Source organism: Dryas octopetala, chromosome 5, assembly GCF_963921425.1.
Source record: "Dryas octopetala chromosome 5, drDryOcto1.1, whole genome shotgun sequence".
Taxonomy (NCBI): domain Eukaryota; kingdom Viridiplantae; phylum Streptophyta; class Magnoliopsida; order Rosales; family Rosaceae; genus Dryas; species Dryas octopetala.
The window spans coordinates 5,052,664-5,076,151 of record NC_141370.1 but is presented as its reverse complement, the minus strand read 5'-3'; the positions used below and the strand labels follow the sequence as shown (position 1 = coordinate 5,076,151).

General features: G+C 37.6%; 3 protein-coding genes across 5 annotated transcripts; 1 reads left to right on the top strand and 2 right to left on the bottom strand.

Moving 5' to 3' along the window:
* Positions 1–769: 769 nt before the first annotated feature.
* Positions 770–15,389, top strand: LOC147283709 (ENTH/VHS/GAT family protein). Of its 2 annotated transcripts, none has more exons than XM_086244537.1 (10): positions 770–912; positions 1,224–1,337; positions 1,778–1,856; positions 2,119–2,217; positions 2,306–2,419; positions 5,743–5,900; positions 7,204–7,279; positions 12,502–12,587; positions 14,233–14,394; positions 14,617–15,389. In XM_086244537.1, exons 2-10 carry the CDS (start codon positions 1,237–1,239, stop codon positions 15,107–15,109), a joined length of 1,368 nt encoding a protein of 455 aa, XP_086100663.1. In that variant the 5' UTR covers positions 770–912; positions 1,224–1,236; the 3' UTR covers positions 15,110–15,389. The 2 variants fall into 2 exon arrangements, with proteins under 2 accessions (XP_086100663.1, XP_086100664.1); XM_086244538.1 differs by having other exon boundaries at positions 773–912; positions 1,219–1,337.
* Positions 15,390–17,734: 2,345 nt separating this feature from the next.
* Positions 17,735–21,102, bottom strand: LOC147283707 (uncharacterized). 2 transcript variants are annotated; one of them, XR_015122427.1, is made up of 3 exons: positions 21,039–21,102; positions 20,760–20,840; positions 17,735–17,845 (listed from the first exon to the last, which is right to left on the bottom strand). XR_015122427.1 is itself a non-coding variant. In XM_086245112.1 (3 exons), the coding sequence occupies exons 2-3, from the start codon at positions 20,766–20,768 to the stop codon at positions 19,464–19,466; spliced, it is 1,026 nt and encodes a 341-aa protein (XP_086101238.1). In that variant the 5' UTR covers positions 20,769–20,840; positions 21,039–21,102; the 3' UTR covers positions 19,439–19,463. The 2 variants fall into 2 exon arrangements, 1 of the variants encoding a protein (XP_086101238.1); XM_086245112.1 differs by lacking the exon at positions 17,735–17,845 and adding an exon at positions 19,439–20,480.
* Positions 18,231–19,439, bottom strand: LOC147283708 (uncharacterized). Its single transcript, XM_086245111.1, has one exon. It carries the CDS (start codon positions 19,413–19,415, stop codon positions 18,231–18,233), a length of 1,185 nt encoding a protein of 394 aa, XP_086101237.1. The 5' UTR covers positions 19,416–19,439.
* Positions 21,103–23,488: the final 2,386 nt, after the last annotated feature.

Genomic DNA, 23,488 nt, shown 5'->3' with positions numbered 1-23,488 from the left:
ATTAGAGTTTATTACGTTTCTTTTTTTAGTTGAAACTTTGTGGATTTGTTTTTTTTTTTCTTAATAAATTCCTTTGATCACTGTCACGTCAAAGAAATATGTTATCATTTTTTATTTTTTGAAGGTATAGGGTATGAGTTACTCTCCTAGGATGTAGAATGAGGTTTGTAGAAGTTGCATGCTTAAAATGTTAGAGTTAAATCCTAACGTAAAACCGACAAACTAGTACTAAGGGATCGAGGAAAAAGCAAAAATGCATTGCTGAATATTCGGCAACGGCCGACGAGTGCTCGACGCCTAGTATATTATGTAACATGGAATGATTATAATATTTTTTAAATTTAGTTAGAATTCTAAAAATCATAAGGTAGAATGTAAAATTAAAAATCGTGATGGAAGTCTCCCTATAAACAAATTTTATTGGGGCTAAATAGTAGCATCGAAAAACTATTGTTACAATTTCTCTTTTAAAGTAATTTGTCCAAACAGACCTTTTGAGTGAATTGTAAGACTGTAGATTGACTCGAATCTAGCTGATGATGTGGGTCCATTAGTTAAAGATCCAGCGAATGCCCCTGCGAAGAATATATCTTTAGCGGCCAGAAATCAGAATACCCTTCTTCCAAGCAAAAGCAAAAGAGTTCTCAGAACGTGATCGAGCAGAAAATAGAAATAAATATATAGAGCACAAAGTAAAAATATATAATTTAATTACTTCTAAATCAGTAATAACTCCATGTGATCTCTCTGCCTTTTTGGCCTATAGAGAAATGCGGAAGCTATTTAGGGTTTACCAGATCCTCTCGACCTTCGTCTTCTTCGTCTCCCTCTTCATCTCCGTCTTTGCAGAGTAGCATATCAAGTGTTAATCGATTGTCAAGTTGCTGCTGACATTCCAATTATCTGTCCCGGGTTAGTTATGTATAATTCCTTTCTTTTTTGTGCGTACTATATTTGTAATCACACGTTCATCAATTCATCGAAGCCATTGTTGGACAACCATTGACACCTTTAGTGTTTCACTCCTGAATTTGAACCTTGTAGTTCATAGTTTTATGTGTAAATTGTATGAAGCCTTGTAGCTCATTGGGGCAACCATGGATGGTTGTAATGGCAGATCAAAATACAAGGATTTGGATAGGGATGAATACGATTGAAGGATTGGATACATCTATAGTTCATATTCTTACTTTCGGCTCTTTTTTTATTTTGTTGAAGTCCAGAACTAACCAAAAGATGGCTGCTGAGCTTGTCAATTCTGCAACAAGTGAGAAACTGGCTGAAATGGATTGGATGAAGAATATTCAAATCTGTGAATTAGTTGCTCATGATCATAGGTATAATTGCTGATCACTTCTCTCTCTCTCTCTCTCTCTCTCTCTCTCTCTCTCTCTCCTAATGAAGAAAACATAAAAAATTATGTATGCTGGTGTGCTTGTTATGCGATTTGTTGTTCTGGGCTCTTGCCATTGAATTGATCTGTGCAATTTTCTTATACGCATTACTGAGGGGTGTGTGTATAAAAAATTATTGTGGGTTCAGTATAATGTAAACCAAAATAAAGTCCTCTTACCTATCTAGATTTTATAGGTTTTACATGTTTGGTATGATCTTGGTTATTGCACAAGTAAACCGGTTTGAACATGTTAATTTGTCTTTATCTAGCTTTGATCATTGTATTTCTGAGGCTTATGATTTATAAATGATCTGATCTAACATTACTTTATGGTATTGTTTTGTTATCATCACCTTACCTTAGAATTTTTGGTTGGTGCAGGCAAGCTAGAGATGTCATTAAAGCTATCAAAAAACGACTCGGGAGTAAAAATGCAAATTCTCAACTTTATGCAGTTATGGTGAGTATAGCCTGATTTGGTAATAATATTTGATTTATGTTATCAGGCTAAAAAGGGAAGAAGAAAAGAGGAAATACATCATAGTTATCAGAGAGAAAAAAAATTGATGAAAAGTCATCATGGTATTACTTCAATGTATTGCTCTTTTTCTTTTACCTAACTTGTGCACATCAAATGACACTCTAACTTGGGTGTAATACTTATACCATTATCTATTATGTGGTTTGATATAATACCATCCATTTATCCTTTGGTTTTGTAGTTGTTGGAGATGTTGATGAACAATATAGGAGAACATATTCATAAGCAGGTGATCGATATTGGCATTCTTCCTAGTCTAGTCAAGATAGTCAAGAAAAAGGTGTGAACTTGTTCTCTTGTAAGCAATAACTGACAATTGGCTGATTTCACAACTAATTTATTTATTTTGCATTTTTCTGGTGTTGCAGTCAGACTTGCCAGTGCGAGAGCGCATATTTCTACTTCTAGATGCAACACAGACATCCCTTGGTGGTGCTTCTGGAAAGTTCCCTCAGTACTATACTGCTTATTATGACTTGGTGGTAGGTACAAACAAGTAATATAATACTTAGGCTCACATTTTATGAGAACTATAATAATTCTTGGAATTATAGCATATTGTTGCTGGTTCAGATTCCTAGTATGTTGTAGCTTGATATCAGAGTAGATTTTACCAAGTATATCATGTGAACTTGGAGGTCTAGTAATAATAAAGATCTTTGTTATTTGTTCTTCACAAGTAATTGTAATGATAGCATTTGCATGTATTAGTTTTAACTGGAGTAGATGCATAATATGCTGCTAAGTTAAGACTTTCTGTGAATGTTTCTGACTAGTTGGGGGAGAAGCCTAATTTCTGTGCGGCTTAGCAGCGGTAGTGGCAGTTAGGACATTTTAAAAAGTAAGGGTTGATGGCGTGATGCGGATGAATAAGCAGGATTATTCTGGGGCTAGTGGTGGGGAGTGATGGGCTGCAGTCTTGGAGGTGGTAAATCATTTGTGGTGTGATGTGGACACCTTTTGGTCATGTTTTGGTGATGTTGTGGTGGTGGTTGTGTTGGTAGTAATGGTCTTCGCTTGTTCCAAATTTTTGGATTCTACGGCTCCTCAGTATCTAGAGTGTATATATAATTAAACCAGAATCCATCAATGAAAGAAGTTTAGGGTTTAGGGTCTTGTGGGTTGAGTACTTTAGAGTATTTTGTATTATTGTTACTAATAAGGTTTTTCCTTTTTGTTATCTTAAAATTTTACTCTGATTTGGTCCTCCCAAAGCTGCTCAGGCATCTCACCCATTTTCATTGAGCCCATATTTACTTCTTATTACAGAGAGCGCTTCAGTCTCCAAATGAAACCTCCACAATCACCCAAAATATGGCCTTGTTTCTTACCACCAGATTTCCTACTCTGAGTCCCCTCCCTCTCTTTCTTTTGAGATACCACCTCCATCTCACTAAATGATCCTTCTACCCGCCTCTACACCTGCCCACAAGAATTCTCTCATCTGATTCTCCAAATTCCTGCCACTCCGTTTTGGATTTTAAACAGGGATAAGTAATATGTTGGTAAGCTATCAAAAACTGCTTGAATCGGGGTCAGTCTGTCTGCTGTCAAGAGAAAAGCCTTTTTCCCCAACTTTGCAGTCTTTTTTCTACCTTTTCCACTACTGGATTCCAGAAATTAGGTGCTCTTGGATTGGCCCCAAGAGGAAGACCCAGGTATTTCATAGGCGAAGACCCTATTCTGCACCCCCAATGAATCTGCTAGCCTTACGACTTTGCTTTCTTCCTCAAGTTTATGCCCACCAAAGAGCATTTAGCCTTATTAATCAGATGGAAATTGAGAGGAAATTAGTAAGCAGCATATTGGGGGGGGGTCGCTTTAGAGAATAAGTATTCTTGCTATCTTTTGGGGAATAGAAGAGGGGGGGGGGGGGGGTGTTGTGATCTGGAATACGAAGATATTACCTTACTTGAGTCGGTGGTGGGTGATTTTTCGGTGTCAATCAAAATAAGGGTTGAACGGGCAAAACTGGTGGCTATCCAGAGTTTATGGCCCAAATGAGAGGGGGAAGGGTGCTTTCTGGGAGGAGTTAGTAGGGCTGTTTGGATTGTGTGGGCCATATTGGCGTTTAGGTGGAACATCAATGTGGATTGATTTTCATCTGAAAAATCAAGTGGGGGAAGGCAAAATTGAGTATGAAGGAATTAAATCAGTTCATCCGGGATGCTGATCTGTGTAAACCAGACCTTCAAATGCTAAACTTACCTGGCCAAACTCGAGGGAGAATGTTTTGTGCTGTTGACTGGACAGATTCTTGTTTTTCCATGAAGTGTTTTGGGGGGGTTAAAATTTCCAAATGCAAGGCAGATTGCTCAACCTAGAGTAGCTTTGGATCATTGTCCTATTTCACTGGATACGAGCAGGGTTAAATGAAGTTTGGGGCTATTTAGATGTGATGGAGCATCCTTCTTTTGAGAAGGGTTTAAAGCAGTGGTGGGTTTAAGTTGATGCAGAAATTAAAGTTCTTGAAAGGAAAGTTAAAGAATTGTAGTAAGGAGGTGTTTGGGGATTTGGGGAAAGAAGAAAGGGAGGTGGAGAGGTGTTAGATGCTGAAAAAATGGGGGGAAGGGGGTTCTCTTTGAAACAGATTCAGTGAACTACTATTTTGGCAGGAAATCTTCTGGTGACAGAGGGCTAAAATTGCAGTGGGCAAAGGAAGGAGGCAGCAACACCACATATCTTCATAAAGTGGCTAATGGAAGGAGAAAGAGGAATTTAATTGAAACATAGAGGTAGGCAAAGGAATGGTCGTGGAGGATCAAAATTTGATTGAGAAAGAAATTGTTAATTTCTTTGCACAATTATATGCAAGTCTGGGAAGAACTATATGGGGAGTGCAGGGTTCGAGTTGGAGTCCAATAGAGGAGCAGCAAATGAGATGGGTGGAGAGACCTCATGAGGAAGAGGAGGTAAAGATGGTAGGGAATTTGTTGAAGAAAAATGAGGCTTTGCTAGGAAAATGGGTGTGGAGGGTTTCCATTAGAGAGGGACTCCCTTTGGTATGCTGTCATTGAGGGAAAATATGGGTTGCAGTAACATGGTTGGGATTCCAACATTGTGATCAGATGCTTGAGTCAACGTCTATGGAAAGATCATCTGTTTGTCTTTCACCTCACTGGTGTGAGGTGCAAAAAAGATGCCGAGAGTATGCATCATTTGTTTTTGCACTGCCCAGTAGCTTTAACCATTTGGCTGAGGTTGTTTAGGGCGTCTAAGTTGTGTTGGGTCAATCTTGTGATTGTGTCACTTACTGTGTGAGAGACACAAGTTTTTTGGTGGAAGGAAGAGGGGCAGCGTGCTGGGGCGTTGTGCAAGGATGACTGTTTTCTGGGGAATCTGGATGGGGAGGAATACAAGAATCTTTAGGGAGTGTGAGGGAGGCTTGTGATCATCTTTGGGATAGGGCTTGTTTTTGGGCGTCTTTATGGGCTTCAACCAATGCTTTCAAAGGCGAGGCGTAGGGGTGGACATGAATTATTATAATTTTATATATATATATATATATATATACATAATATAAGATGCTTTAGAAAAAAGAGTATGGTAGAAGATCAGTGATGATGATTGTTCTGAGAACTTGATAAATGTCTTGGTAAGTATCGCTGTGGTAACTTCTCATATAATTTAAACATCTGCTTCTTGGTCATTTTCTAAAGAACATATTTTGCAGTGTCTTACTATGATGCCCTTTCTTGATTGTAGTCAAAAGATCTCAAGGAAATGACTATATCTTGTGCTCTAAAATTCTTAATACATCCACATTAGGGGCTCTTCTGACTTCTTCAAAATTATATAATTTCAGAGTGCTGGACTAGAGTTCCCTCAAAGGCCTCATCTGGTCACTACGAATTACCCAACGCCACAATCAGTCAAGAATAGTTTACCTAATGGGGAACTAGCATCACCTATTCATGAAGCGGTTGCTCCACAAGTGGAGCCACATATTGTTCCTGAATCTAGGTACCTTTCAAATTTGTTTTGGATATACTGTGGCTTTCTAATGACCTTTGGGCTGTGCATAGATCATCAGTTCTGGATAGATGAAAACATATTATAGTCCGTCATGCTTGGTTGTCCCTATGATAAAAAATAATATACAAACATGTGTTTCGTACGTTGTTTTCGTTTTTGTCACCAGACAACTATATTTGTTTTGTATGATGAAATTTGTGGTTTTGATCGCAAATGTGCTGTTATTATTCCCAAACTCATAATCCCTTCCCCTTCCCCCTCGCCCTCTTCTCTCCTCTTTCTCTTTGTCTCTGCAAAGTAAGCATTTAAGCTTGCAAAGATAGATCTCTTTGTCTCTGCAAAGTAAGCATTTAAGCTTGCAAGAGGCAATGAACAATTGTAGATACTCATATTTTGTAATTTACCTGGGAAGACAGCTGGTTTTAATTTATTAAATCCAATCCTGTTCCTATAGTTTTACGATAATTCAGTCCATCAAAGTTTCATTATTGGCTGCCTGAAGAGCCCCAACTCGAATCGCCTTTCATTTTGCTTTGAGATTATTAGGTAGTTCTCTTAATTAACCAAAGGTATTCTAGCTTAGTTCTTTCATAACGCCTTTACACTTTCCTGTAACTGCTAGTTGGGCCTTTATACTTTCCTATAACTATTAATTAGGCCTTTACAATTTTTTATGTACTGGTATATATACCTCAACTGAGAATGAATAGAATCACTCAAAATTTCTCAAATCCTTACATGGTATTAAAGGGCCTAATGACTTAATCTAATTTTCTCCCTTTCCTTTTTCTACCTTTTTGAACTTTTTTTTTTCCTTGTCGACAAATAGTCTTCCCCCACAAGTTTATTTGTGTACTTGTAAGGCATGCCATCCTCTTCCAACTGCTTTGGCTCCAGGAATCTTCACTCATCTACAGCCACCAATATCGGTCTTTGGTGCATTTTCTATAACTATATATTAGGCCTGTGCACTTTCCTATACTAGTTACTTTATATATAACTCAGTTTTCCAAAAATAAAAGCTAGTTGAAAATGAATACAATCACTTAAAAATTCTCATATCCTTACAGAGATACATTCCTTTTGTATGCATTATTGTTTCTGAAGAATCTATTTCCTTCGATGGTTCTATAAATCGTGTTTTATGAAATGAAGGGTTATATATATTGCCAATGTCACATGTCCTACGCTGTAGATTTTTTCATTTTTGTCATTGTTATCATTGTTTTTGTTCTTGCTGTTGCTGCTGCCTGCAGAAGACCATTTATTCTTGTGTACCTATTTCTTGCAGTATTATTCAGAAGGCTAGTAATGCATTGGAGGTTTTGAAGGAAGTCCTTGACGCTGTTGATGGTCAGCATCCTGAGGTATGATGGTGGACTTTCATTGATTTGTTTGGATTTCAGAAAAGATGAGTTGCATTGATATCTTTCATTGCCCTACTTGACAGAAAGCATTGCATTTTCGTATCTTCATTTCTTTCTTTTTTTGGTAATGTTAACTCTTCAGTTTATAATGGTTTAGATTAGAATCTCTTATTTGGTTTGTTCTTCTTTTTGGGATTGACACTGACAAACAGAAGTCAGGAATGACATACATTATTACTTGAAAGACTCAAGTTGGTGCTTGATGATGGATAGTTTGTGTTGTGATGGTGATTATCTCATATTAACATTTCTCTTTAGCTTAAGAAAAAATTTCAATACAACCTTCCACATACAGAAATTAGCAGGAGCCGCGCCTGTGTAAAAGTTTTTTTGGCTAATGTGGTTGCACAACTTTAGCTGCTGCTATGTTATCCTCTTCCTTTTCCATCTATTACAAAAATCTATATCCCTTCTTTTTCAAGGATTATTTTTAATTATTATTAGATTCTATAGGTTATGAGGCTAGAGGACAATTAGGGTCATCATATGTGTGCAGTGTGCCCATGAAGCATGAATATGGAAATGTGACATAAGGAACACACCTGAGATGTAAATCACATATTAAAAAAGGGACACTGTATGATAGAATTTTATGTTAATCAAAGTAGGGAATGAGGACCCTCTTGTCCTTAGCATTGATGTAGCCCCAATACAATAAAGCCATGTGTTGCTTTTTAAATTTCTTAAACATGTAACCAAACACCAAGATAGACTTTGAGAAAGCTTATGACCATGTGGATTGGAGATTTTTGGAAGAAGTTATGGAAAGAAAAGGATTTGGTGACAGATGGAGAAGTTGGATAAAAGGTTGTTTGGTATCTGCTAATTTTTCAATATTGATTAATGGTAGACCTAGGGGCAAGTTCAAAGCTTCGCGATGCTTGAGACAAGGTGACCCCTTATCACCTTTTCTTTTCACTTTAGTAGTGGATGTGCTCAGAAGACTATTGGAAAAAGCTCAAGAAAACAATCTGATTAAAGGTCTGCGGATTGGGAGGGAAAGTGTGGAGATTTCTCATCTTCAGTTTGCAGATGATACTATCTTTTTCCTGGAGGGGTTGGAAGATAATTGGTTCAATCTACTGGAGGTGCTCAATCTTTTCAGCACTATTTTGGGTCTGAAAATTAATAAAGAAAAATGTTCTCTAGTGGGGATTAATTCAGATGAGGACAAAATTGCCAGTTTGGCAGATTCCTAGGGTTGTGAGGTGGGTAATTGGCCAATGAAGTATTTGGGTCTTCCTCTTGGAGGGAACCCTAGGGCTTTAAATTTCTGGAATCCAATAGTGGACAAGGTGGAGAAGCGGCTTCAAAGTTGGAAGAAGGCTTTTTTATCGAGAGGAGGAAGGCTCACTTTGATTCAAGCTGTTTTGAGTAGCATCCCAATTTATTATATGTCATTGTTCAAAATTCCTTGCGGAGTGGCCTCAAAGCTAGAACGGTTAATGAGAAATTTTTTTGTGGGAAGGCGTGGAGGAGGGAAAGAAAGACCACTTAGTGAGATGGGAGGTAGTGGCTAAAAGCAAGGTAAAAGGAGGTTTAGGGGTGGGAAATCTGATTGAGAGGAATAAAGCTTTACTTGGTAAATGGTTGTGGAGGTATTCTAAGGAACCAGTCTCCTTGTGGCATTATGTGATAAGAAGCAAATATGGGGAGGCTGTTAATGGTTGGGACACAAAGCCTTTGTTGAGGGTTTCAAGCCGTAGTCGTTGGAGAGACATTTCTCTTGGCTATCCGTCCTTTTTACATCGCTGCAAATTTGTAGTGGGAAATGGGGTTAGGGGTCAGGTTTTGGGAGGATTGTTGGTTGGAGGAGCGCCCGTTGAGAGTAATGTGTCCTCGTTTTTTATTGTCTACAAAGCATCATGATTCTATCTCAAGTTTTGTGGATGCTTATGCATATCCTTATAGTTGGAATTTTGGGTTTAGGAGAAACCCAAATGATTTGGAGTTAGCTGAGCTTATGGTTTTGCTAGAGAAGCTAGAAGGGGCTCGTCTGTTTCCGTTAAGGGTGGACTCCAGAAGATGGAAGTTAGAAGGGTCAGGGTGTTTTTCTTCCAAATCCTATAGTACTTTTTTATGCAACAAAAGCAGTGACCCTTATTTTTCTCCTTATCCCCAAATATGGGCAGCAAAAGTCCCTCCTAAAGTTCGAGTTTTTGTTTGGTTGGTGGCTCTTGGGAGGGTTAACACTTGTGATCTTGTTCAAAGGAGGAGGCCTTTTAGCTGTTTTTCACCTCAATGGTGCATTCTATGTAAAGCGGGGGAGGAGAGTGTGGACCATGTTTTCCTTCATTGCTCTTACTCTTTACAATTATGGTGGAAGTTGTTTAGGGAGGTTGGCGCTTCATGGGTAATACCACAAAATTGTTCTGAGCTTTTGAGTACCTGCTTTCAGGCCTTAGGGAAGGGGAAAAAAGCAAAAACCCTATGGAGATGCTTGGTGCTGGCTGTTTTTTGGGTTTTATGGATGGAGCGCAATAGAAAAATTTTCGATGATTATAGGGGGTTGAAGTGGAAGTTCTTTGGGAGCGAGTGAAATTTTGGGCTGCTTTATGGGCATCAGTTACGGCTGATTTTTGGGCACACTCTATATCCTCTATTATGCTGAACGTGTTAGCTGTTGTGCAGTGAGACTAGTTCTGGGGCGATGTCTTGGGTTTTTTCCTATCTGAGATCAGTTTTGTTTTTTACTTTTATTTTTTTCTTTATAAGTTTGTGGATTCCTGATCCACTCTGTGTTTTTTATTTTACTTTGTATTTTTAATAAAAGTTCTCGTTTCTTCTAAAAAAAAAAACACTCTAGCAACCTTCTTAACATGTAACCACACACTCTAGCAACCCCACCCTCACCCACCCAACCCAGCAGTCCCACGCCCTCCATCCTCACTGCCAGGAGGTCCAACACCGGTTACCCTCACCGCTGGGGCTTGCGAGCCCAAACGAACAAGCCATGTCGAAATCTCTCTCTTTCTCTTTCTTTTTTTCTTTCTTTCGCTCTCTCTGAAAAACACCATTAAATTTTTATTTTATGTTTTTGTTTCTTTTATAATTTTCTTTGTCTAGAAGCTTGTTTTGTTGGTTTCTTTTAAATAATTTGGTTTTCAGTACTATTTGGTCTGCAAGATTATTCCGTTTTCTGATTCTACTTAGAATCCCATATGCATCCTCCTTGAGAAGCTCATTACCCAATCCCCCTTGTTTCTGTTCTATCTATGCTTGGACAGCACCACCTACTCCTCCATATGAATCACATTCTGGCGGTTGGGTTTGCCGGCGCCAGAGGTGGGGGTGGCCAGTGTTTGACCTCCCCAACAGTGAGGATGGGAGGGGGTGAGGCTGCTGGGTTGGGTGGGGCTGTTGTTTGGTTACATGTTTAAGAAATTTTTAAAGCAACACATGGCTCTATTGTATTGGCCCACATCGATGCTAAGGACAAAAAGTTCCTCAAAACCGAGGACCCAAGCATTTCCCATAAAAGTATCTTTTCAAACAACAGTGTCCATTTTCACTTAGTTTTATAACCTTTTAGATCCTTCTCCATATATATATATTTGACATACGAAACATTTAATATACGAAAAGGTTATAAAACTAAGGCATGATATAAGAATGGAAGAATCTAAAGTTTTTTAAAAAATGAGGGAAGAAAGCTTAATAGAACTTGAATAAATTTGTCATTACTCATAGAAAAAAAAAAAAAAGTTATTGATTAGTACTGCTTAATTGTACATTTAATTTTAGGTTTCTATAGTGTCGTTGATGTAGGGTTATTTTTAGGGATGATTTCTAGTACTAATCAGGCAGGTTTCTGGACTCCTAGAGCTACTGATTGAGCTGATTTCTAGAACTAATTTCTAGGGATAACATCTTATCCAACATCACGTTGTTCAACCCCATCATCATCATTATCATCGTCTTCACCACTGTGCCCTAAAAGAAATCAGCAATTGCTGGAAACCTCAACGTCAGTTTCCCTTAACAATTCTTTCTTTTTTCCTGCAACGGTATTTTTATATTTCTGTTTCGTTTTCTTTTTTACTTTTAATTCCTTGTTTTCTAATTGAGCCAACTATATGTCCTGCTTTATTTTATTTTATTTTATATAAGAAACAGACTTTCATTAAAAGAAAAAATAATACAACATACAATGCAGTGAACAAGATGTCCACTAACCTACACTCTCCTAGATAATAAGCTCTAGGATGATAAAAAACCAATCATACAAATGTTAGGAGAAAGTCTCCCTAATACACAACAGCCTCCCTAATACACTCTCCTATATGTCCCACTTTATTTAAGTCTTTTAGTTGTATTATTCAAATGGATGTGTCCTATATACAGTACTTCTGCATTTGTAAAAAAAACAAAAAGTTCCAAAACACAAAAGAGAAAAGAAAACAATGCCTAGCAGCTTCTCTCTGGCTGCTATGCTATAGGTTCAATTGAATGTTGTTGTCTCAAATCTCAGTTCTTGACTCGGTTCTTTGATTCTCATGGTTGACAAAGAGGACAGTAAGGACCTGCTCTCTATAACAAATTTCCAATTGAAGGGCCTTAATTACCATCAGTGATCCAGTGCTTATCAGGCTAATCAGTCTACTGTTGAGGGGGAGATTCTACTCATATATGTTATTAAAATGACCAACCCTTTGTAGCAAAAGATAAGACTAATTAAAAGAAGAAACTAAGAAAACCCAGACACCCATAAGATAATAGAGGGTAAGAGAACCTTTGCAAGACTATTTTCTATTTCTTGGAGTTTGCTTAAAACAAATATTTCTCAGCAAAACTCTTTTCTGGAAATTATTTTGATTTTTAAAATCTAATACAGATGTCACCTCATAATATATGAAAAGAAATTCATTCATAAAACTTCGATGTGCAAAATAGATCATCCAATTGTGGCGCCTGGATTTTATCTCTGCCATAACCTGGTTGTTCCCAAGCCAAATGTAGAAACCATGTGGCCATTGCAATGTGTGCTCATCTGCCACATTAGACATGGGGCATAAACCACCAGGGGCATGTACCGTGTATTGAAATGATGATGATATAATTACATTGCATGTCTGGTTAGTTGACAAGTTGATATTTAAAGGTGTCCATTAATTTGTAAATTATCTTCTGTAATGTTGACTCTTAGATATATGTTTCTTTAGGGGGCAAAAGATGAGTTCACACTTGATCTTGTGGAACAATGTTCATTCCAAAAGCAAAAAATTATGCATCTTGTGATGACTTCTCGGTAAGGCTTCAATTGTTCTGTGAAGTATAGTAACTTGTTTTATTGGTTGCATGGTGTTGAGTGCACTGTAGACTGTAGTCTCAAAATTAAATTTTTTATGTCTGATGTTGGTGGGTATCTTGTCCACTTTCCCTGTCTTTTGTACTTTGTTTTAATAAATTTTGTTTCTTATAAAAAATATGATAAAAAAGAAGTTGAGCTCTCAATCAAAGTAAGATATCAAAGATATTTATATAAAATCAGGGATAACAAAAGCATGTTGGTGGGACCCACATGGGGTCTGCCCTTGGAACGGGGAGGTCCTTGGCCTTGAACAGTTTGGATTCAAGAACTACTCCCCTCCATTTTCTAGAAGCTTTTCCTCCACTTTAATTGTCGATGTAGTCATATAGTTATTTTGATTATTTGGGTTGGTTGGCTGGCATATGTGTTTGTGCGACGTGCTTTAAAATTTTCATATACTCTGTAGAATTCGTGTCTGAAAGGTAAATTTAAAATTTTTGATAGACACAAGCATACACCAATATAAGGAAAAGCTGCTGAGGATCATGGTGTTCATCCTTGACTCTTCTAAAATGGTGAATCTCAAAACTGTTGGTCACCGGAATTTTTGCCTCTGATAGTGAGTTGCTGTAATTAACCTCATAAACAATCTGTAGTTGGAATTTTCATAAGATTAGTATTATTTTTAAATAAAATATAAAATGATAAGAAATTTCACCTCCTTTTGGTAGTGCTGTAGTGCTTGAGCTAAAGCTTAAGAAATGGATGAAGAAGATGGTAATTGGAACACACAATTTTCATAGATGTAAAATCTATGAAGATCAATCTATTTCTAAATCAAATCGTTTACATCTATGAAGATCAATCTATTTCTAAATCAAATCGTGGTGATTAGGTATCTTGGATTTTATTTTATTTTGTTGAAATTCATAGTTGCACAATTGAATATAGGCATTTGGAAGCTAGATGGTTCGGCTTGTGAGAACCTTAGAAGTGGGAGCATTCGGGCTGTGTGCTCATTGGCATTTTGGTTTTAGTTCTAAGCAGTGGTGGCGCCAGAAATCTAAACTAGAAGGGGCATCTCATACAACTTCGTTTATTTAACTTATATATTCAAGCAAAAGTTTCTTCAAATCCTAATTTAATTAGCAATATAAATGTACATAATCAAGAACCCTAAAAAATTATCCTCTTTACCAAAATTTCGAACTAATAGAACCACTATAAAAAATTGATAATAATAAATAGTATAGAAGATATCAGACTATACCACTATAAAGTACAACGATTCACTTGAATAAAAAAGAAACAAGATTGAAGAAAAGAGGGAAAATAGAATGAGAGAAAAAAGAGAAAATTTAGGGATTTGAGTATATATGTATATATATAATGACATATATGTTGATAGTCTAAGGAAGGTAGGTCTGAATTGAAGTTCCTATTTCTGTGGTGATATCAGTTGATATTGTATAACTGGTAAAATTTTCTGAATTGAGTAACAAATTCCAAATTACTTCCTGAAATGTGAGCTTAAATATTTTGCAACTTCTATGCAAAATTGCACATTAAAACTAAATGTTCATGCATGTATAACTTATAGCACTTGCAACTTCAATTGAACCTTAGTCTTTAATTTTCCTAGGGATGAGAAGGTAGTTTCTCGAGCTATTGCCTTAAATGAGCAGCTCCAGAAGGTTCTTGCAATACATGATGCCCTTCTTTCTTGTAAGTCTACGTCAACTGTGAACCATCTTAACGAAGAACAGGCCGAGGAGGAAGAGGAGGCTGAACAGCTTTTCCGCAGGTATGTTCAACTACACTGGCCTAGCCTTTTTCTTGGAAAATTTGATTGTATAACTCATCCACTATGGGCATTTAATATTCCTTGTATAAACACTTTTAATCTGTATGCTCACTGCAAACGTTGCTTTCTAAGTAGATCATACAAGTCCTGTATGAATATGTGTAAGAACGTATATGATTTCCTGATCTAAAATCAGTCATCTTTGACTGGAAAACTTGACAGGCTACGGAAAGGAAAAGCTTGTGTGAGGCCGGAGGATGAAGAGCAGTCTCCTGACCACCCCTACTTGGGCTTGGTTGGATCATCCAACCCAGGAGAAAGGCTGAACCGTCCACTTATACGACCACTTTGTTTGGAGCCATCACATGAATCAAATGGACACCTTTCACATGTTGCAATTCCACCCCCAACTGCATCACATGAATCAAATGGACATCTTTCATGTGTTGCAATTCGACACCCAACTGCATCACATGAATCAAATGGACATCTTTCACGTGTTGCAATTCCACCCCCAACTCTGTCACATGAACCAAATGTACATCCTCCACCTGTTGCAATTCCACCCCCACCTGCAAAACACATTGAGAGGGAAAAATACTTCCAGGAAAACAAGATGGATAGTTCTGGTTTGGCTGGCCACATGAGGGGTCTCTCATTACATAGTCGCAATGCCAGTAGCTCTCGCAGTGGAAGCATGGATTTCAGTGATTGATTATTGTTCTAAAGGGGCCTCTCTTGTATGTTTAGGTTTTTTCCATTATTAGTAGTTGATATAGCGATGATTTCTGATTTAGTTGTGCTGTTGGTGTTGTGAAAAGTTGGAGGATATAGCTGCTGAAGCTTCTGCCATACTTAAATCTCATGTTTCATATATGATTGTGTGTTCTGACAAACCTGACCTCAGGTGTGCTTTTAAGCTCTCTATTTTTATGTATGGGAAGGTTGTAAAGGGATTTTAATATGTTAATTTTATTCAATTTATTTAACTTGAATGCCCACAAGTGCTTCTTTTTGGACAATGTGGTTGTCGCATGGTTTTTTTTGAGTGCCCACTCTAATTGATTTTGTTAGACAGCAGCGGAACTTGCAAGCCATTCGGTGATGCAGCCACATTTTTGTAACATGTACTAAGATAAAGAACAATTTAAATTTCACCAGGTTTAATTACTTCAACTTTTTTTTAAGTTACCGGATAATTGGATTTAATGTTTGGTCAGATTGAAGCTAAGGTTGATTGTTGGAATTATTGGCCTAACAAAAAGGCGTAACTTGGCTTCTGAAGTCGATAGAACAATTTATTTTCTTATAAGTCTTTTACAAGACTACGACCGACTTTCGTTGAATTGGCCTTATAGAAGTTATAATGTTAATTATATAATGGTTTTGTTATAAAAATAAAGGAATTTGTCAGAAATAGATGAGAGAGCTCAAGTCTCTTACTTAACATCAAATAGAACTTTTTAAGTCATTATGTAGTTATTATCACATTAGATCAATACATAAGATAAAAAACATTATTTATCTAGATCACATCAGATAAATACCTATCATCTATACATTTGTGGACAGCTACTTAATCGATGATATTTACAACATTTTCTTCTTCAAATTGTGTGTCTGAATATAGTGGATGTCTCATTTAGTTTCTGAGTTTTTTTTTTTGTCCCAGTTGTTTACCCCAACTTTTTATTTTGTACCTTATTCATATATATGTTGATTAAGTGGTGCTATTCTGACCACCCTAAACTGCTGAGTTAACCACCCTATTTCAAAATTTCAATTTTACCCTTAAAACAAAAAATTTAAATTTTGTTCGTAAGGTCATTCGACAGTTATCTACCGAAATATTTGTGGTTATTCGACAGTTATCTGCAGAATATTTGTGGATTTTTCGGTGGATAACTATCAAATGGAAATAAAAAAGACATTCGATAGTTATCTGCTGAAATGTTTGTGTTTATGCAACACTTATCTGTCGAACATTAGTGGATGTTTCGGTAGATAACCATCGAATGAATCTGGGTGATTTCATCATGTTTTTGTAATAAAGGGTAAAATAGGAAAAAAAAAATGTTATGGTGGTCAACTCAGCAGCTGAGGGTGGTCTGCATAACCACTCATGTTGATTTCGGTTAAAGAACTTGACATAAGCGGGTTATGTCCAGAATGGCCCGAGCCCAAAATTTTGGGTTCAGGCTTGGGCTGGGTTGAGCCATTGAATTTTTACAAAAAATTCGGCCAAGTTAGGCCTAAGAGGTAAGATGAGGGCCTGAAGTCTAGCCCAATAGGGCTTTAAGTTTGGACTTTAGAGCCAATTTAGGTTTGGGCTTTGGCTTCACACTATTCTGTTATTTTGAGTGCTGCTATTTGCACACCTTTTTTTTCTTTTTGCACATCTTTTTTTTTTTTTTTTTTACTTTTTCTCATTTCACACCCCCACACTGCTCCCACGTACAATTGAATTTTCTCATACACACACCCCTCCCAATTACTATAATATCCCTATTTTATCAATTTCACAAAATTTCTCACCACAACACACCCCATCAACCAACACACCCATCAACTCAAACCCAAAAACAAAACAAAAAACTCACCCTTTCACCTACCCAACTCCCTCCCCTTCCCTCACTAGACCAACTCAGACCAAAAAACAAAAAACACACCCCCTCACCCCCGGACCACCTCCCTTCCCCCATTTCAACCGACCCACCCAGCCCCTCCCCCCTCACCGGACCACCTCCCTCCTTCCCCGCACCACCCTCTTCTCTCTCTCTCTCTCTCTCTCTCTCTCTCCTCTCACCCAAGCAGACAGCCAAAACTAAAAAAAAAAAAAAAAATTGCAAATGGAGCATGGTTCGAAAGTACAGTGTCGAACAATCGTGAAACCATTTGTAAGTATAGTGCCGAACAATTGTGAAACCATTCGGAAGTATAGTGCCGAACCATTATGTCGTGTTCGGAAGATGACTACCGAACAAACTGCAAATTTTTTGTAACCTTCTTCTTCTTCTTGTTGGTGTCTTGGACAGTGGCTGCGGCTTGCACGGGGCTGGGGTGGTCACCTATCTTGAAGCCAGAGAGAGACAGAGAAAGGAAGAGAAGAGATAAGGAGAGAGAGAGAGAGAGAGAGAGAGAGAGAGAGAGAGGTGGTTGTTGGAGTTGGACAAAAACAAAGAAAGAGAGATAGGAAAGAGGGAAATGAGGGGGTGGTGCTGTGCTGGGAGGAGAAAGAGTGAAAAAGGTGGTGCAGGGGCCGGGGAAGGAGGTGGTCCGGTAGGGGGGAGGGGGGAAGGGCTGGGTGGGTCGGGTGAAAGGGGGGAGGGAGGGAGGGAGGCAGTGGCGGAGCCAGGAAAACATACCTGTGGGGGCACTAATGCACCATCGTTTCTTTATTGAGGCATTTCCAATTCAGTATTGCACACCTAATTTCAACTTGCTTCAAAACCTTTTAATCAAAACATAAAATAGCTTTAATTTAAATAGAAGTTGTTGCCTTTTAATCCACAAGAAAGAAATTAACTTATATAATATTACAATAGAGAAACATAATAGAGACAAAAATATAGAGTTTTATATATGTCATTCTAAATCAATACACTTTTCTTTCCATTACAATATGTCAAGAGTCAGAAGCACAAAATTATCTAGCATCACTACTATATGTCAGCAGACCACAAAAATTTCAGTACCACAAAATATCATATTTTTGTTCATTACAATTATAGCTGCCCTCTACGAGTTTTCATATTTTGGAACCGTTGCATAATAACTTCAGTATCAATACTAAGAAAAATGTCTTTCTCAATGTATGCAATCAAGCAATCATTCATCTATTCATCTCCCATTCGATTGCGTAATCGATTCTTCACAATATTCATGGCTGAAAACACTCTCTCTACACTTGCAGTGGCAACAAGTAGAATTAATGCAAGTGTCAAAAGCAAGTAAACTAAAGGGTAAACTTGATCTTTCTTTGTTTCAACCATTTTTTGTGCAAGATCAGTAAGCCCTTTCAAACCTGAAAATCCAGTATTAGAGCGCATGTCCATGATGTAGTTCTCAAGTTGATCTTCAAGCATCACAAGCTCAACTACAGAAAAGTCATTTGGATAGAATTTGGCAAGACATATTAACTTCTGCTTGTCAAAAGCAGCAAATGAGTCACTTGGATTCAGACATGCCAAATTAATAAGCAACTCAGTAGTCCTCTCAGTGAAACGATTATTTAACTCTTGGAGTTGCATATCTATTACATTGTAGAATAACCCAACACGATAATGATGCAAGTTGGTGATAACTTGAGTTTTACGCCTTGGTCGCCCTTGAGTTAGAAACCTATCATTCATATTATAAATTTCAATCTGATGTTTGCCACAAAAAGAAGAAACTTCACTGAGCAAAGAATCCCAACCATTCTCCCTCATTAGTTGAAGTCGTTCTTTGCATATTCGGACTAAGTTCATGGCATTCACTATATCTTGATCTTTCCTTTGTAATGCCTGTGACAAATCATTTGTGATACCCAAGATATTTTTCATAAGGTGCAAGTTAAAAACAAAATCAAATGACTGGATGGAAGTCAATAGAAGCTTTGATTGAAATTTTTGCTCAGACGTTGATCCATCCTCTGTTACGGTCTCAAGGACATCTATCACAGATGAGAACATGCTGTGCAAGCTGATTAAAGTTGCCAAATGTGAGCCCCATCGAGTATCACAAGATCGTTTGATAGTAGTTTCCTGATTAAGGCCTTGTCCAGTTAAAAGCTCACCATTATTGATTGCTTTAAAAACTTTCACAGCATGTTTATCTCGAAGAATATCACGCCCTTTAGCAGATACTCCTACCACATTGACCACAGTAGCCACAAAAGTAAAGAGACCTGTGATGTCAGGGTCTTTTTTTGCCACAGCTACAAGAGCTAATTGAAGTTGGTGAGCAAAGCAATGAATATAGAAGGCACACTCATTCTCCTTCATAATAAGTATTTTAAGACCATTGAATTCACCTTTCATGTTACTAGCCCCATCATAACCTTGTCCTCGAAGCCTAGACATGCTTAATCAATGTCTAGAAAAGAAGCCATCAATTGCAGCCTTGAGTGAAAGAGCAGTAGTATCTGTGACATGTTCAATGGCTACAAAACGTTCACTTACACAACCTTTATCCACATAACGTAATACAATAGCCATTTGCTCCTTTGAAGACATGTCACGAGATTCATCAACAAGAATGGAAAAAGGTGAGTCACCAATTTCTTTAATAATTTCAATGACAATTTCAATTGAAATAGCACTTACAATATCCTTTTGAATATCCGGTGATGTCAACTTCAAATTTTCAGGAGCATTTTTTATCGAGACAGCTCTTATATCCTCATTATTATCACCTAAGCATTCAAAAAACACAAGAAAATTCCCCTGGTTGTTTGAGTTTTCAGATTCATCATGGCCGCGAAATGAAAGCCCTTGTCGAAGAAGAACCTTAATACAAGTAAGTGATGCAGCCAAACGAGTTCGATAGTCGTTTCGATCTTGATCTGATAGCTTTGATAAAATAGTTTGAATGTGTTTCTTTTGGTTTAATAGATCCTCACAATTTCTCAAAGCTTGCTTATGAGCACTATTGGGTCCTCCAACATGAACTTGTAATCTTTCCTTCTTCTTCCAATTTGAAAACCCCTTACCAACAAAAGAGTCACCACCTGATTGGTCTCCATTCTCTAGTTTACAAAGATAACAACATAGACAAAATGCTTCATCTTTGGCTATACTATACTCTAGCCAGGTAGGATAGCTACTAAACCAACTAGGAATAAACCTTCTTTCCTTTTGACCAAATTTCTTTAAGGGAAATACATGGTTTCTAGGCTGACAAGGACCTTTCTGAAGATATGCTCTCCTAACTTGGTCTCGCACATTTGGATGATAATTCCAAATTGGAGTACGAAGTCCTGGATCAGCAGGGAGATCTGCCACATTGATCTCAACACAAGTTTGTCTTGGGCTATTATCAATTTTCTTTGAAGGAGAAGCCTCTGACAACTCAGATTGGGTTTTTCTTTTAAAAAATCTTTCCATCTGTTTTAACATTCAGCAAGTTTATTTAGTTTTTATATGAAATAAGCATTCAAACAAAGCAATCATCATTCATCCAGTACATAAATACCATTTTGCCTTTATATAACTAAGTCTAAATGCATACAAAACTTTGTTGGGAAGTTAGGGAGGGGAGCTACCGAGCTAACACATAAAATAAGATAATCTTTGCAACTCTTTTGCAATCTTGAAAATTAACAAAAATATCCAAACATAAAAAAAATTAAAACAGAGCCTGAGTTGTCAGTTTTTTGAAATTACCATATGCATTAGTTTTCCCTTCTCTTCTTCTCAATACCCAATCAACTTCAAGTTCAAATAAGTAAATCCTAAATCAAATTCCTGCAATAAAATAGCTTAGTCTTAGTAATTATTTTAAGTTTTTCATGTATAAAAACTCATATGGGTTGAAAAGTAGAGAACTTTATATGAAGAGAAAGACAATTTTGCAAGAACAGAAAATAGAGATTGACATTCAAAGTCTCAAAGGCACAAATAAATCAAGGCTACAAGAGGAGAGCGAAGAGAGAAATCATTTACCTATTTTAGTAGACCATTGCTCATTTACCAATTTTGCAGAGCTTGCTGTAATGTTGTCCATGGACTCATGGAGAATAGAAGAAGACACGGGAGGGGAGGAATTAGATGAAGAATCAAGAGTGGCTGATATTTTAAGGGTATTTTAGTAAACAAATCATGAAATTTTTTTAATTTTTTTAATTTTTTTTGTATCAGTAGGCCATTTTTTTCTCCCAAAAGTTGAGTGGGGGCCTGTGTCCCCCTGGTCCTCATGTGGCTCCGCCACCGGCCCTGAAGCTCCCATCTTTTTTGTAGCCTTCCCAAATTAAAATTGTAAGTATGTGCTTTGCCAAGAAGCTTGAGAATCACAGAACATCGCCATGGTTGCTAGAGGCAGACCTTAACCCCGTCTGAAAATTAACCGAATCGATGGGTTTAATCGTCTGTGCAGCCTTGGCCTCCTCTCATCAACCTCAGAGTTGAGAGTTTTTCTCAATGACCTCTTTAGCAACGATTTCAACACCATTTTGTGTCATTGCCAACATTCTACAACAAATTGAAGGGAAATCATCACAAGGGTAGTACTGGAATTGGGCCTGTGTTTATCTCTGTTGTGCCAGGTTCTTTTTATGGTAGACTATTTCCCACTAACAGTTTGCACTTTGTGCACTTTTCTTCAAGTCTTCATTGGCGGTCTCAGGCTTTTCTTGGCCTGTACAACAAGGCTGGCACAACCCTAAACAAGGGCAAGATCTACATATCTAAGAGCAGCCCCCAATGCGTATTAGACGTGTAATACGATTAAACCCATCGATTCGGTTAATTTTCAGACCAAGTTAAGGTCTGCCTCCAACAACCATGGCGATGCTATGTGATTTTCAAGCTTCTTGGCAAAGCACATACTTACAATTTTAATTTGGGAAGGCTACAAAAAAGATGGGAGCTTAAGGGCTCATTTCAACTTTCAATTTTTTTTTTTTTTTTCATTTTTACTCTGATCTGAAAGGACCAAATTGAGTGAGACTGAGAGTGAGGGGAAAGAGGCCGGAGGCGAGAGTTAAGAGAAAGGAAACTGTACAAGAGTTTTTTTAATTAAAAAATAAAAATAGCTTTATCAAATATTAATATTTTATAAAACGTGATGCCACGTCAATGTAACTACATTACAAGAGTCCTTCTCCCACTGTCAAACAATGACAATTAGTAACAATTATTTTAGGTTAAATCTATCAGGTAAATCTATAAGTATTATTTTTAGGCTTATTTGTGCAATTAACTCCTGACTTTATAACTTTGTCGCACTTTACCCTCTTAAAGTTTAAAGTCTCAATTTATCCCCTAAAAGTTTCTCTTGTGTTACGTCAATTCCGTTAAGTAACCAGTTAAAAATGCTGACATGGCATCTACTGGCATAAATAGGTCTAATTTCAATCATTTTTGGGACCCTTAATGCACCATATAGACAAAAAAATTAATAAAAAATATTCTAAAACGCTAAAATTTTAAAAAAGGTAAAATGAAAAGAAAAAAAATAGAAAACAAAATCAAACCCACCATCCCCCCTGCAACCTGTGCCCTGCCCACCCCCACCACCTTCAACCCTCCCTTATCGGCAACAATCATCTCATCGCCGATCTCCTTTCTCCTCTTCCCCTCTGGTTCTCTTCCCATCTTCTTTTCTCTTTTTTTTCTCTCCTCCTATCTTCCCTATCTCTTTCTCTCTCTTCATAGCCATGGTCATGATAGTTGCATTTTTGTTTCGGGTTCGGATCTGTTTGTAACCGATCGATTGTCGCACCTTGATCCATTTGTTTGGGTTTCGCTTCAAATCCTGCTAGATCCAAAGACATCGACCGATGTAGATGGTTGTGTAAGGGAAGAGAAGGAAAGGTGATCCTGGCCTCTCGGAGTTGACGCCGTAGATGGTGGAAAGGAAGAGAGAGAGAGAGATGGGGGAAATAGGAGAGATAAATAGAAGGGAGATGGGGTGGCTGGCTGGCCGGTGCAGAGGGTTGTTGGTGGATGGCCGATCAACGGTGGTGGGGTCGGAGGAGGGGATCGTGGAGGGTTGCTGCGGAGGTGGGGAAGGTTTGGGTGATTTTTTGTTTTTTCAGTTTTTTAAATTTTGGTTTAATTAAATTTTCAGTTTATTTTTTATTATTTTAGAATTATATTATGAAATCAATATGGGAGGGTTGCCATGCCGTGTTGGGTCCCTTCAATTGACAACATGGCACCAATATGGCAAAGATTAGCCATTTGTGGCTGAAATAACGAAAATGCCCTGCCACTTGGACACCACATCATCAATTCAAACAGTAAAATATATTAACGGAGTTGACGGAACTGTGTAATGTGCAACATCACCTATTTATGTTGCTTGCACATGACCACATACCCAAAGTTATTTAGTCATTTCATAATACTTTAATTTGAGCACCTACAAAGTCAAAAATGTAAATGATTATAAA

Bases quoted from the DNA above. Each gene is read 5' to 3' on its own strand.
- LOC147283708 (XM_086245111.1), bottom strand. From the start codon at position 19,415: ATGAAAGGTGAATTCAATGGTCTTAAAATACTTATTATGAAGGAGAAT.
- LOC147283709 (XM_086244537.1), top strand. From the start codon at position 1,237: ATGGCTGCTGAGCTTGTCAATTCTGCAACAAGTGAGAAACTGGCTGAA. The intron at 1,338-1,777 runs GTATAATTGCTG...TGGTTGGTGCAG, and splicing joins TTAGTTGCTCATGATCATAG to GCAAGCTAGAGATGTCATTA. The intron at 14,395-14,616 runs GTATGTTCAACT...AAAACTTGACAG, and splicing joins GCTGAACAGCTTTTCCGCAG to GCTACGGAAAGGAAAAGCTT.